Source organism: Trichomycterus rosablanca, chromosome 16, assembly GCF_030014385.1.
Source record: "Trichomycterus rosablanca isolate fTriRos1 chromosome 16, fTriRos1.hap1, whole genome shotgun sequence".
In the NCBI taxonomy this organism is placed as follows: Eukaryota; Metazoa; Chordata; class Actinopteri; order Siluriformes; family Trichomycteridae; genus Trichomycterus; species Trichomycterus rosablanca.
Window position 1 is genome coordinate 6,962,904 of NC_086003.1, and position 15,029 is coordinate 6,977,932.

Genomic DNA, 15,029 nt, shown 5'->3' on the forward strand with positions numbered 1-15,029 from the left:
CATTCCGGCCATCCCTCTCTGCAGGCACTATCGATTATGCGCACTAGATGGCACCCAGCCAACCGGCGGCAACGCTGAGTTTCAAACCAAGGAGTTCAGAATCTCGGCGCTGGTGTGCCAGTGGAAAATCCCGCTGCACCACTCGGGCGCCCATAAATGTCTTTATAATATAAATAAAATGTAAAAATCAATATTATATTAAGAAATAATGGACTAATAGACAGTCTTACTCTGCTTTTCCGCTCCTTGGCATAACAATCATACACCATTTGACTGCATGATACTGGGTCATCGTCGATGTCAGGCTCCACTTTCACCCTGGACCTGATTTAAAGTTCAAAAACAGACAGAATTATTTACACCGTTTGTATAATGGTGGATTTAGGGTTGGTATAAAAACTAAACTTGGTGTTTGCTAAAAAAAAAATTAACAGCGTGTTAGCCCACAATGTGAGATTTCAAGCTCTCAAGTTTGAATCTTAGAAATCCTATCGGCTGGCCGTGCACCTACGCAGACATGATTGGTTACGTCTGAGCATAGGAGGGCTGAAGGGATTTCTCATTACTGCTGCAATTACGGCCTCCGCTGGATGATCAAACGTGACCGCAAAGAGATTGAGAATAATGGAGATCAGGGTGTGACTCTCTGGTGATACCGATCCCTGTGTGAATTCGTCTCATGCAGGTGAAAAGAAGCGGTTGGCTACTATACGTGTCGGAGGGCGAGGTTCAATTTTTTCAACTTAAATGTAATCGATTGGCCCTACAGGCGTTTGGACCAGGACCTGGGTGACTTGACAATCAACTGAACCATCAGTTCTGCCCTTGACCAATCATTATTCTTTAAATTTTGTGCTAATTAGTCAATGAGTAAACCCAATTGGGATCTTTTACAAGACAAGGATCAGAAGTATGAGCATGTTTACCTCTGAATGGTGGCCTATTAAATGTCCCAAGCCCCACTGAGATTCTTGAACTTTAAAAGCAATTTTGCTTTATAGCAAAATTCCTTCACATCAGCGATATAAAACATATTACATTGGTAATGAGAGTTAAATAACCTGTTTTTATTGTAATAAATAAAAGAAAAACATTTAAAATGCCTTATTTACATAGGACACCACGTAAATGTAACAACTGTGCAAAAATAGAGGGGGGGGGGGGACTGAAGGTACATGTCCTCATTTATTAATTGGGTACAGGAGGTGCGTCATACCCTGCCGTTTTCTGTCGAATACTTTCGATTTCAGCGATGTAGCTGGATGCTGTAGTGATGGCCTGGAAAGCTTCTAATGGTTCGATTTGTCCCCAGATTTTTGAGCCCAGTCGGTCCAGGATGATCATGAAACAGTGCAAGGCTGGCCAGAATGAATCACTGTCTAGGTCGTCTTCTAAAGGGGGGGGGAAAAAAACACAAAACTGAACACTGTAGTCCACAAATATTCCATTTGACATCCTAGTAAGCTGTACAGATAATACAGAAAGTGGTTGCTTTATGATGATTTACCAAGCTAGCCTTGTTTTATAACATACTGTACTGTTAACAACTACTGCTGCTTTTCCTACAACATTATACGGGTACATGGGATGTAATGAGGGAGTGGTGACATGCATGTTTGTCAAGGGCGTCACTGCTTGTTTCGGCCAAGGCCCGATATGCCAATGTTACAACAGTGTGGCTTTGTAGTACAGGGAGTGCAGGTGGTAGATTCACCTTCAGCTGACACCCTGGACTATAAGGCAGCTGTATTGTTACATTAAGTTAATTGATATTTACAAGGATTTTAACGTCATGTTCACACACTGGTTACATTCATGACAGGACATAGGAACTTCACACAGAAAGTACCAGGCCCGCTCCACCTGGGAGGCGACAGGGCTACCAACCAAGCCACCCATTTGTTTACTTGTACAGCTGGTGTCCTCAGTACCCAGTAGCATCACAGAAGAACTCACGTGTATTTTTTTACTTCGAAGATTTTTCATTAGTCAACAACCGCTAAACTGCACCAGCTGTGCATTCAATGACAGTCGCATTACATTATTTCTATGCATATACTAGTGTAAAACATACAGTAGTGTTCAAAATAATAGCAGTCCAACACCATTAACCTGATAAATCACTGTTTTTAGTAGTAAAAGATTCTGAGTAATCGAAGCATTGATTGAAAGGGGGTTGTTCAAAATAATAGCAGTGAGGAGTTCAATTGGTGAAGTCATTCATTCTGCAGAAGAACGGGTGTCAGTTTTGGCCCTTATTTAATGTAGGAGGGTGGCAAATGTTGCACAGGTTGGTCATAGCACATTTCCTTTTGAAGTACTGGGTAAAATGGGTTGTTCCAGACATTGTTCTGATGAACAGCGTAATTTGATTAAAAAGTTGATTGTAGAGAGAAAAAACATACAGAGAAGTGCAGCAAATTATTGGCTGCTCATCTAAAATGATCTCAAATGCCTTGGTGACAACCAACACCTGAAAGATACGGAAGGAAGCGTGGAACTACTGTTCAATTGGATCGAAGATTAACCAAAATAGCAAATACTCAGCCAATAATCACCTCCAGAAAGATCAAGGAACATCTGAAGTTATCAGTGAGTACAGAAGATGATTAAATGAAGCCAATTTACCAGCAAGAACTCCTTGCGAAGTCCCGTTGTTAAGAAAAAGACGCGTCCTGAATGGGTTAACATTTGCCAAAGAACACACTGACTGGTCCAAAGAGAAATGGCTCAACATTTTGTGGACTGGTGAAAGCAAAATTGTTCTATTTGGGTCTAGTGGCCGTAGACAGTATGTCAGACGACCCCCAAGCACTGAATTCAAGCCCAAGTTCACTGTGAAGACAGTAAAGCACAGTGGTACAAAATGATGATATGGGATGTTTTTCATACCATGGTGTTACGCCCATTTATCACATACGAGGGATCATGGATCAGTTTAAATATATCAGAATACTTGAGCAGATCATGTTGCCCTATGCCCTAATGGGTGTTTCAACATAACAATGACCCAAAACATCTTGGTTACAGACAAACAAGATTGAGGTAATAGAGTGGCCAGCACAATCCCCTGACTTCAATCCCACAGAGAACTTGTGTTCTGAAATCTGAAGCGCGTTTTTTTTAGGCAAAACCCAAAATTGCAGAAGAACTGTGGAATGTCGTCTAATCATCCTGGACTGGAATACCTGTTCAGAGGTGCCAGAAGTTGGTCGACTCCATGCAACACAGATCTCAGAAACAATCGTTATGCCACTGAATATTAGTTCAGTACTTTAAAGTAAAGTGAAACCTCAAACATTTTTTCATGTTATAGATAATTTTTTGAGTTTTTAAAGAAAATTGCTGGCACTGCTATTATTTTGAACAGCCTAATATTCATTTTTCTTAATTTTCTGTAAAGGATTGACACAAACTGACTAAATTTTGTTAATGTTTTGATTTAGAATTGAAAGTGTAGTATTTTCAGTGCATTTGCATTTATGGAAATAAAAGTTATTATAATGATTTTGTGCTTTATTCGCTTTTTTAAAAATCACTGCTATTTTTTTTAACACTACTGTACTAATAGAAAAGATGTGGCATGTGCATGCTTAGTACCTCTTTTACAGGCAGTTAAGGTGTTAATAATGCACTGGGTAATGCTGGACTGCTTCTCTGGCCCCATGAACAAAGAGTCCATAGCTTGAGAGTCCAGCTGCATCAGCAACATACAGATACCTGGAACATAGAGAGACAGGTAGGTTTGAGTGTCACAGCTAATGATTAACAGAACAGCTTTTGAATAATGCCGCCTGGCTTTGTCAAGGGTGCCGCCAAAAATATTCTTTATCTATTTATTAGGATTTTAATGTCATGTTTTACACACTTTGGTTACATTTATGACAGGACAGGTAATTAGTTCAAGACTTTAATGTCAAACACAGTCATGGACAATATTGTATCTCCAATTCACATCACTTGTCTTTGAACTGTGGGAGGAAACCAGAGCACCCGGAGGAAACCCACACGGACACGGGGAGAACATGCAAACTCCACACAGAAAGGACCCAGACCTCCCCACCTGGGGATCAAACCCAGGACCTTCTTGCTGTGAGGGGACAGTGCTACCCATCGAGTTTTTGGTAAGTGGATATAAACCAGAAATTTGTTGGGATGTTCGAGCTTTAAATGAACATATACACCAAAAAGCCAACCTAGCCAGTAATTCTTCTTATTTTTGGAGTCGTAGAGATGTGAAGGGAGCAGATGTAACCTTCCTGACCAGTACATGTCTTCCTGGTCTGGAACATCCAGAGAGATTCCAAGTTCGATGATGTAGAACATGCAGGAGAAGACCTCCTGGAGGTCATAATAGCTGTCTCTGTCCACTCGGCCCAGTGACCTGGCAGCGTCTATTGCCCAGCGGCGTACCTGAATAAACACAAAAAAAAAACACAAAGTGAAACGTGACATTATGTCACCTGTCATGAAAATTCAGACCGTTTAAAATACCATGTGGTCCAATCCAGCGTGTCCCAACCTTTTTTGCACCATGGACCGGTTTCATATAAGATATGATTTCACGGACCAGCGGGGGCAGAGGGACTTAAAATAGAATAACTACTTCTCACAAATTCTCACAGCTTTCTTCGCTGCAACGAGACGCTGCTCCCACCTGGGGGTGATATGAGACGATAAACACCCATGTGTTGGAAATAAAAGCAGTCTTTTCATGGCTGATGTACCTCTAATTCTTTATTCTTTCTGTGCGGCCTGGTAATAAATAGCTCATGGACCGGTACCCACACAGGAGGAAACCCACACAGACACGGGGAGAATATGCAAACTCCACACAGAAAGGACCCGGACCGCCCCACCTGGGGAATCGAGCCCAGGACCTTCTTGCTGTGAGGCGACAGCGTTACCCACTTAGCCACCATGCCGCCCCCGTCTCATTGTGTAGGTGCCTCCCCCCCCCCATTTTTATCCCCCAGTCTAGTCGTGTCCAATTACCCTGATTGCGTCCTCTATACTGATTCGACCCTTCACCGCTGACTGAGGACGCCTCTCAACCGACATACGCCCCCTCCGGCACGTACCGTCAGTACAGATAGTGCATTTTTCACCTGCACGAGTCGAGTTAATACACTTGACGGGCACTGTGCTCGGAGGGCCACACCCCCATCAGCATTATTCCTCGGCCCTGTGCAGGTGCCATAAGTCAGCCAGAAGGGGCCGCAGTCGCACCAGTCATGAGGACCTATGATCCGACTTTTTACCCCCTAACCCTGAACAACAGGCAATCGTTGTTCATACTGCCGCCCAGCCTAGTCGGAAAGGCAGAGCTGAGATTCGATACGATGTATTCGAAACCCCAACTCTGGTGAGCTAGCGTACTTTACCGCTGCGCCACCTGAGCGGCTTGTAGGTGCCATTTATTTAAATAAAGGGCATGCATTATTTAGGCCTGAACATGCTGTACATGCCTAAATAATAATGTACTAAACAGTGTGCTTCATTACTTTTTAACCTGTGGTGAGTTTGTATAGTAAATTAAGTACAGTTTAGGATACAGTGGCCTTAAAAACTGAATCTGTTGTCTGCTTCATGTGCATACCAAACCCAGGTCCACAGGAGCCTGGCACACATGGCACTTAAATTATTAAAGTGTTAAATAATTTGTCAAAGACCATTAATATACTGCACATTTTGGCTTATGATTTACAGGCTAATTTTTTGCCCCATGACAATAGTGCTTCAGCACCCTAGTCTGAATGGGTCTACGATAATTAATGTATAGTAATCTCTAGCATAAACATACAGACATACCATTTCATTCGGGTGCACCATGAGTAGGTATGTCCCCTGATATTTGTCATGCACTGGTAGCGGGTTTTTCATATCCTCCATTTTACACAACACCTTCACCACCATTTCACCTAGAAAAGAGAGAACCCACCAAATAAAGCACACATTGGCATTCAAGTCAGGCTGCACATTTCTGACCCCTCTAGAGTAAGGGTTCCCTACTACAAAGCAACGTTCCATTCAAAATTCTTACAGAGGTCCCGGTGGCACAGCAGGTACGGGTATTTCAGCACCTCCGTCAGCGGGAATCTCAATCGGTTGTGAAATTCTTCGGGTGAAAACCTGGAGACGGGCTGCTCCAGTCCGTTGTCCACGAAAAAGAGGTCGCAGTCTTCCAGGTTGACCTCTAGCATTTCCCGGAAGACCTCGAGCAGTCGGGCGGTCTCCAACTTCCATAACCACTAAAAAAAATAATAATAATAAAATAAAATGATGGACCATCCACCGAATGAATGAGCCAAGGTGGTTTATTTAGTGTCAAACACAGTCGTGGACAATTTTGTATCTCCAAATAACCTCACTTGCATGTCTTTGGACTGTGGGGAGAACATGCAAACTCCACACAGAAAGAACCCAGGCTCCACCTGGGAATCGAACCTAGGACCTTCTTGCTGTGAGGAGACAGTGCTACCCACCAAGCCACCGTGCCGCCCCCACACACATTACTATAAGGTGTAAAAAAAACATGTATACAAATAGTGTGATTGGCATTGTGGTAACAGTTTGGGGAAGGCCCTTTCTTGTTCCGGTATGACTGTACACTTGAGCAGTCTTACATGGAGAAATCCCAGTGGCCTGGACAGCCCAGACCTTAACCCCAATTAACAGCTTTTGGATACGCTGAATTGCCGCAGGCGAGCTTCTCTTTCAAGATCATTGCCTGACCTTATAAATGTGTGTGTGCGTGTTTTAGGCAGGGGATGCGCACATTTACACAAAAAAGCAAAATGACAGCGTTGACTGTTCAATAAATGAACAACCAGTCAACAAGAATATGTCTTGGTCCTGTTCTTGCAAGATAAAAGAGATGTGTTTCTTGTGCACTGTGGAGACCTCTTTCCCTTGTGCTGCGAGGGATCACCTTTCTCATCATGCAGTGTAGGACCCCCTGATTTCGTGCTGTGTGTATTTTTCTGTCGTGGGCTACAGAAGTGCGGTCCTTCTCTGTAACATCTCTGTCCATAAGTGTGCGTACATTCCAGCTGCCTATAATGAGTTTCTTTCGTTTTCTTTCTGTCTGACCGCTGTGGGGGTTAAACTGCCAGCCGGGGTATGCTGGCCAGTTTGTAGTAAGGGCAGGCAATGTCCCTCCCTTACTAGGGTGAACAGTGCGAGTCCTGAATAGTCAGTTCAGTCGTCTGGGATGCTGCCGAACTACCTCGCTGCCCTTAGATTCGAGGATCTACAGGCCGCCTACGTGCAGGTTCCGAACTACGACTTCCAGTAGTAACCTCTACCTGTCGCTTTGCTCTTTCCCCATCGCCGCAGGAGAGGGAAGCTATGCACGGAACCTGTGCGCGAAGGAGATTAAGGTGGAGGGAAACAACCCCACCGTCTCGGCTGCAGAAATCAGGGTCAGGTGGCACAGAAGACGTTACGACTGGTGACTTCCTTGGCTGCAGTGGATGACCACGCGGTCTTCTGTGCTCTGGCGTGCCCTGGGCACTCCACAGTGCCTCGCTGTAATTGCATTCTTGGCCGGCAAACGCCCAATCCTCGGGATTCGCATGCAAGTAATCATTGAGGGTTTGAGACCTGTCGGTTATCCTCACCCGGTTTAGCCCGTCTGCCGAAACGGTTTACCAGGGTGTGGCCGCCGTGCATGCTACGGCTACTTGGAGCCACAGGCGAGAGTTGGGTGGCAGGCGGGGACCAAGGATGGGGGAGCTGTCCTGAGAAGGACACGGCAAGCCTCCCCATCAGAGGTGCTACCCCTCTCGGGACACCCCAAACACCCTCTACTTCCTTACAATTTTCATCCTAATCTAGTCATATCCAATTTTCCCATTTGTATTTCCACCTCTACTGCTACAGATCTTCACTCCAACACACCCCCTCTGACACATACGAAGAAGCTGACTGCTTATTTTCACCTGCAAGAGGTGCAACATGGGGATCCGAACCACAACTCTGGTACGAACAACTGATTTGTACCTTGCCCATTGTGGGGATGTCTTTATGCACCATTTAAGCAGTACAGGGGTGTCCTTACTCATGTGTGTACCATGAGCAACATGGGTTTCTTCCTCTTCCTCCGGGTTTACCTCACATCCTGCGGCAACTCTCCCTCCTCGTGTACAGGGGCTAATACTCCCGCATGGTACACGTGGGAACTGTCACTCACCATCCATACTTCATGTGGTGTGGAAACTGTCGCTCTCCCTCTGCATATACCTCACGGAGCGCAGGAATTGTCGCTCTCTTTCCGTGCGTACCTCAGGGCGCCTCCCTATCCCTTCGCATGTACCTCATGTGCTGCAGGAGGTCTCCCCCTCTCTCTGCGCTTAACTCACGCAGTGAGACTACTCTTCCTTCTCCTGTACCTCATTCGGCCTCATCTCGTTCTCCCTTCGCATGTACCCGACACTGCAGCAACTCTCCCTCCTCATGTACCTCATATGATGCGACCACTCCGTTGTGTACATCATGCACTGGGGGCAATGTTCACGCTACTCCACATGGGCCATATGCAGTACAGGGAACACTCATTACCTCTGCATGTACCTTGTGCAGCGTCCACACTATCTTGCCTTTTGTACTTCGTGGAACTGCATCTTGCTAGATGTACCTTGTGTAATTTGTACAGCCTCAGTCATTCTTGATTACAGTACTTTGTGGAGGGTAGAGACCTCAACGCTAGAGGTCTGTAACCTTGTGTCATGTTCACACCCATTTTGTCTTGTTCAGGGAGCCCCTTTTTGCCATTTGTGCACCTTATAGAATGTGGACACTATTTTGTCATGCGTTTGTGCTTTTTAAAGGATTCCTGTCTTAGAGTGTTCACATAATAAGCATCTTGCACTTAGCTGACCGCAAGCCGCTTTGGTCAGCGCTCGGTTTGAGCGGTGCGGTAAAACGTCATCGAAGTGCGAATATGAGACGGTCTGCAAGTGTCAACATGTATCTGTGTTTATCTGCATTTTCCTCACTGTTTCACTTTTAAACTTGTGTTATAACACAGAGTGCTGAGAACTTGTGAGAATCAGCTTTTCCAAAAGAGTCTAAAATGCATATCGTTAAAAAAAGCTTAACGTGGTTTAATGCGGGCGTTTTCAACCTAATCCAAACCCCCACAACCCCTACCAAGTATTTATTTGAAACAGCAGCATTCATTAATAACAGCAAACACAGAGAGATGACTGAGGAGAGAAATACGTGCTTCACTTCATACGAATCGACTCCTGACTCACTTACAGCAATATTGTGAACAGAGCATCTCCCACTATACACCTCTTTTAAAGACACACCCACACCCACATGTCCTATAACAGCGGTCACTGTTTTATCACCGATTTATCTTCACAGTTAGCCCTATTTTTAAGCTGTGCTAGCCAACGGTCCTTTTTTCAGACTGAACTGGATTACATTAAATGTGCGTGTGAGCGTGGTCAGCGAGACTAATCAAATATGTCTCCTGTGGGTGAACAATGAATTGCTTTAATTTTAGAAGTAAAAAAATCTCGTAATGTCACGCCCCTCTGGACAGGTACTCGCGCCCCCCTGCAGGTTGAAAACCCCTGGTTTAATGTATTAAAAGAATGACATAGAATCATTAAATCTCTCTTAATTATTACTGCTCATAAGTTTTCTCCACTAATTGAATTCCTCGCTCGTTGTTTTAATACAATAATTCACGTTACGCTTTGTTTGTACCGCCCGAGTCACTTTTACTCAGTCATCAAACAGTCCGTCTCATTGGAGGTGCTTTGAAAAGGTTAACTGGGTTAAAGTTTAATCGGCAAGCGCAAAAATCGCTGTCTGCGGTGCACCACACTCTATAGGAAACAACGGCACAGCCAGTGCAAAAGCGGTTTTGCCGTTTCTCATGTGAATGCGCCCTTAACCAGTATGTACCTCATGTGATGTGGACATTGCATTTTTGGACATTGTGAAGTGCAATGAACCCCCCTGTTCTGTGTGTACCTCGTATAATGTGGCATCCTCTCAATTGTCCTTTTTTATAATTAAGGGGTGTACCTAGCGCAATATGGACACCCTCTCTCGACTTGATCTTCTTGTACTGTGATAAGCAGGGATCTTTATATTGCCCTGTGTGTAGCTTGTGTACCTTGTGTAGTGTGAATGACCTCTCGTAAGCAGTGTACGTACCTTGTGGAGTGCAGGAACGCTCTCTCTTGCGTCGTGATATGCAACAACACACTCTTGACAAAAGCTGAGGTCATTATTCGCATCCTGGATCTCTTGCTGCGTCAGGTCACCGTTGCAGTAGCGCTGTAGAACCGCCGTGAGGTCCACGTTGCGCTCCGCCGGAGCCGTACACCAAAGACACATATCCATGATTGCCTAAAAAACACAAAGAAGGTGCATGTTGAGAAGTAGATGGCATACATGGATGGCGGGTGAAACAATACCAGGATAACATTACCCGTCTGACTGCATTGTGCCAACTGTAAAGTTTGCTGGAGGTGGGATAATGCTTTAGGGTTGTTTCTCAGGGACTGGCCTAGGCCCCTTAGTTCCAGTAAAGGAAAATCCTAATAGGAAGCATAGACCGACTAATCATAACATTATGACCACGGACAGGTGAAGTGAATAACACTGATCATCTCTTCATCACGGCACCGGTTAGTAGGTGGGATATACAGTATTAGGCAGGATATACAGTATAAGGCAGCAAGTGAACATTTTATCCTCAAAGTTGATGTGTTAGAAGCAGGAAAAAATGGGCGAGCATCTGGCGACAAGGGCCAGATTGCGATGGCTAGATGACTGGGTCAGAGCATCTCCAAAACTGCAGCTCTTGTGGGGTGATCCAAGTCTGCAGTGGTCAGTATCTATCAAAAGTGGTCCAAGGAAGGAACAGTGGTAAACTGGCGACAGGGTCATGGGCGGCCAAGGCTCACTGATGCACGTGGGGAGTAAAGGCTGGCCCGTGTGGTCCGATCCAACAGACGAGCTACTGTAGCTCAGATTGCTGAAGAAGTTAACGCTGGTTCTGATAGAAAGGTGTCAGAATACACAGTGCATCACAGTTGCTGGGCTGTTTTGGCAGCAAAAGCAGGACCAACACAATATTAGGAAGGTGGTCATAATGTTATGCCTAATTTGTACGATATACAATTGTACAAAATGTGTTGGAATGTTGACACGTGGGAACAGTATGATCCATAACGGCACAGTTGGGTGGGTTTAATGTCACAAAGTCCATTAATGTCACTCAACCCCCTTTGGAATGAACGGAGACTGCAAGCCAGGCCCCATCATCCAGCATCAGTGTCTAACCTCACACCTGCTCATCTTCATGAATGGGCGAAAATTTTAAAGACACACACAGTACAAAATCTTGTATTAAGCCTTGCCAGAAGAGTAAAAGCTGTTACAGCTGCAAGGTGTAGACCAATTCCATATCAGTGGCTCTACATACCAGAAACAGCTCTGTGTTGGACCCGACGCTGGCAAGCGATAAGAAGCAGTCACAGATTGGACATGGCATGTAAAGATAAGGGGCGATTAAAAAAGGAGGGAATCCAGAAAAAAGACACACAAAGCTTTATTTTGCCAATCTAATGGCAGAGTTTAAGTTTAATCTTATTTAAGTGATTCCAGAAATGCTTAAGGCTGAACAGAAACACATTTGACATTCTATACTGTTTAACAAACTAAACAGTTCAGGGTCAAGTCACCTGTCTTTTATAACAAACGGAAAGCAAAGCTACGCCACAGTTCGTCATCTTTTTTGCATGTTAGAGGATGCATCATTCTATTTATAAAGTGGAACTAAAAATGTGTTTGCAACAGTATTCAACCCTTTATTTCAATAAATAACCACTAGGCTACAGGGCCAGCTGTAGCCTAGTGGTTAAAGTACTGGACCAGTGATCAAAGGGTCACTGGTTCAAGCCCCAGCACTGCCAGGTTGCTGCTGTTGGGTCCTTGAGCAAGGCCCTTAACCCTCAATTGCTCAGACTGTATACTGTAACTGTACTGTAAGTCGCTTTGGATAAAGGCATCTGCTAAATGCTAAAAATGTAAATTTGCCCAGAGGCTAAGCATTTGGCCTACGCTGTGTTGAAAGGTGCATGCTCTCCCCACCCTGAATTTGCATGTGTATTGGAGGTTTTCATTCTCCCTGTCCCTGGTACCGAGAAGTATCCCTATAGCAAGATGCTACTACAAAATATAAACAGAGTTTTCTATAAACTCTTTATATCTTATTTATTTATAGCCTAACCTAGCGAATGTTGCAGTAACGTAGAACATTACCATTAACCTAACACAAGGTGTAGAAGCAATATGAGTGGATCAGGCATAGCAGTGCTGCTGGAGTTTTTAAATACCATGTCCACTCACTGTCCACTCTATTAGACACTCCTACCTAGTTGGTCCACCTCATAGATGTGAAGTCAGAGACGATCGCTCATCTATTGCTGCTGTTTGAGTTGGTCATCTTCTATGACTATTCTCAGTCCAGCAGTGACAGTGCTGTGTCTTATCCACTCATACCAGCACAACACACACTAACACACCACCACCATGTCAGTGTCACTGCACTGCAGAATGATCCACCACCTAAATAATACCTACTCTGTAGTGGTCGTGTGGGGGTCCTGACCATTGAAGAACAGGGTTAAAAGGGGGCTGACAAAGCATGCAAAGAAACAGATGGACTACAGTCAGTAATTGTTGAACTACAAAGTGCTTCTATATGGTAAGTGGAGCTGATAAAATTTTAATGTTATGGTTGTGTATTTACCATTACGTCCATATGGTTTTCCATAGTCAGATTACTTAAAGTGCATGTAAACAGAGGAATCAGTTTATGTCAATGATCCGAATCCTACATTTGAACACACTGACTGCTCCATAATGTTAGAGTTTCTCACACACACGAGGCTACTAGCAGTCTGGTTAGCTTAGCCAACTCGAATTAACTTTTAATAAATGACACATTGTGTTTATTAAAAGACTAAGACTAAGACTGCACCCCTTTACAATTCTGCAGCTCGACTCCGGGGTCTGAGCCGCTTTGTTTCTCATTCACACAGCTGTGGTAAATACGCAGGTTAGGAAAGTTAGTCAGTTAGCCGTTAATGCTACCTGGTCAAACACAAACGAACTTTACTGACAGAACACAAAACGTTCTTACCGACTTTCAGTGCTCGCTTCAGCTCATTTCATGTACATGGCAGTTTGTGTTCGTTTTAAGAAGAAACGAAACCGGAAAAGCGCGGTACTTTGAGCTAGCTAACTAGCTAGCTGTGTTTTGGTTTCCACGACATAACCCAGTGAGAACCCAAACAGTCTCCGTCATGCCCACGCTGCTGCCACTTCCACTTTCCATGGCGGCTGCTGTACTGCAGGAGCCCTGTGTTTATATAGGCGACTGACGTCACGCGTCCTGCCCTGAATAAATCAGTACTTTTACCAACACGCTGTCCAAAAGAATCGTTTGTCCATTCGGTTCGTTTTGTTCATTAAACTTAAATTACCTGCATACATTTACATTTTCAGCATTTAGCAGACGCCTTTATCCAAAGCGACTTACAATTGAGACAGTATACATTGCAAGCAATTGAGGGTTAAGGGCCTTGCTCAAGGGCCCAACAGTGGCAAGCTGTCTGATGTGGGGCTTGAACCAGCAACCTTCTGATTACTAGTCCTGTACCTTAACCACTGTGCTACCACTACCCTAACTGCATACTGTCCAAAAGAATCGTTTATCTATTCGATTAATTTTGTTCGTTGAACATAATATTACCTCAAATATGTCTATAAGAATTGTTTATCCATTCGGTTCATTTTGTTCATTAAACATAGAATTACCTCCATATTGTCCAAAAGAATCGTTTATAAATTCGATTCATTTTGTTCATTAAACATAAATTACCTGCATACTGCCCAAAAGACGAAAAGAATCGTTTATATATTTAATTCATTTTGTTCAATAAACTTAAAATTACCTCAATTCTGTCGAAAAGAATCGTTTGTCCATTCGGTTCATTTCGTTCATTAAACATAATTACCTCAAATTTGTCTAAAAGAATCGTATATCTATTCGATTCATGTTGTTCAATTAACATAGAATTACCTCAATGCTGTCCAAAAGAATCGTTTATATATTTAATTCATTTTGTTCAATAAACTTAAAATTACCTCAATTCTGTCAACAAGAATCATTTATAAATTCGATTCATTTTGTTCAATTAACATAAAATTACCTCCATATTGTCAAAAAGAATCGTCTATCCATTCGGTTCATTTTACCTCGCCATTGCCCAAAGAATCGTTTATCCATTCATTGAACATAATATTATCTCAAATTTGTCTAAAAGAATTACCTCAGTGCTGTTCAAAAGAATCGTTTATACATTTGATTAATTTTGTTCAATAATCTTAAAATTACCCCCATTCTGTCTAAAAGTATCGTTTGTCCATTCTGTTCATTAAACATAAATTACCTGCCTACTGTCCAAAAGAATCGTTTATTCATTCGGTTCATTTAGTTTAATTAACATATAATTACCTCCGTACTGTCTAAAAGAATCGTTTATCCATTCGGTTCATTTAGTTTAATTAACATATAATTACCTGCGTACTGTCTAAAAGAATCGTTTATCCATTAGGTTCATTTTGTTCATTAAACATAAACTCACCTTCATACTGACATAATGAATCGTTTATCTATTTGATTTATTGTGTTCATTAAACATAAAATTATCTCCAAACTGTCTAAAAGAGTCGTTTATCTTTTTAAATCATTTTGTTCAATTAAAATAAAATATCCTCAATACTGCCCAAAAGAATCGTTTATCCCGTCGGTTTATTTTGTTCACTAAACATAAAATTACCCCCAAACTGTCTAAAAGAATCGTTTATCTATTCGATTCATTTTGTTCAATTAACTCTTTTTAATACTGTCCAAAGGAATCGTTTAAATAAACCATTCATTTTGTTCAATTAACATGAAATTACCATAATATTGTCCAAAATAATTGTTT

General features: G+C 43.0%; 1 protein-coding gene across 1 annotated transcript in view; it reads right to left on the reverse strand.

Annotated features, from left to right (window-relative positions):
* Nucleotides 1-13,351, reverse strand: part of setx (senataxin) — a 35,840-nt gene extending 22,489 nt beyond the window's left edge. Inside the window, exons 1-8 of the mRNA XM_063011357.1 lie at nt 13,178-13,351; nt 10,180-10,374; nt 6,044-6,251; nt 5,812-5,921; nt 4,197-4,413; nt 3,601-3,720; nt 1,217-1,391; nt 231-324 (exon numbers count right to left, since the gene is read on the reverse strand). Coding sequence (XP_062867427.1) covers nt 231-324; nt 1,217-1,391; nt 3,601-3,720; nt 4,197-4,413; nt 5,812-5,921; nt 6,044-6,251; nt 10,180-10,368 — 1,113 coding nt within the window. The 5' untranslated portion in view covers nt 10,369-10,374; nt 13,178-13,351. The remainder of the gene's footprint in view (nt 1-230; nt 325-1,216; nt 1,392-3,600; nt 3,721-4,196; nt 4,414-5,811; nt 5,922-6,043; nt 6,252-10,179; nt 10,375-13,177) is intronic.
* Nucleotides 13,352-15,029: the final 1,678 nt, after the last annotated feature.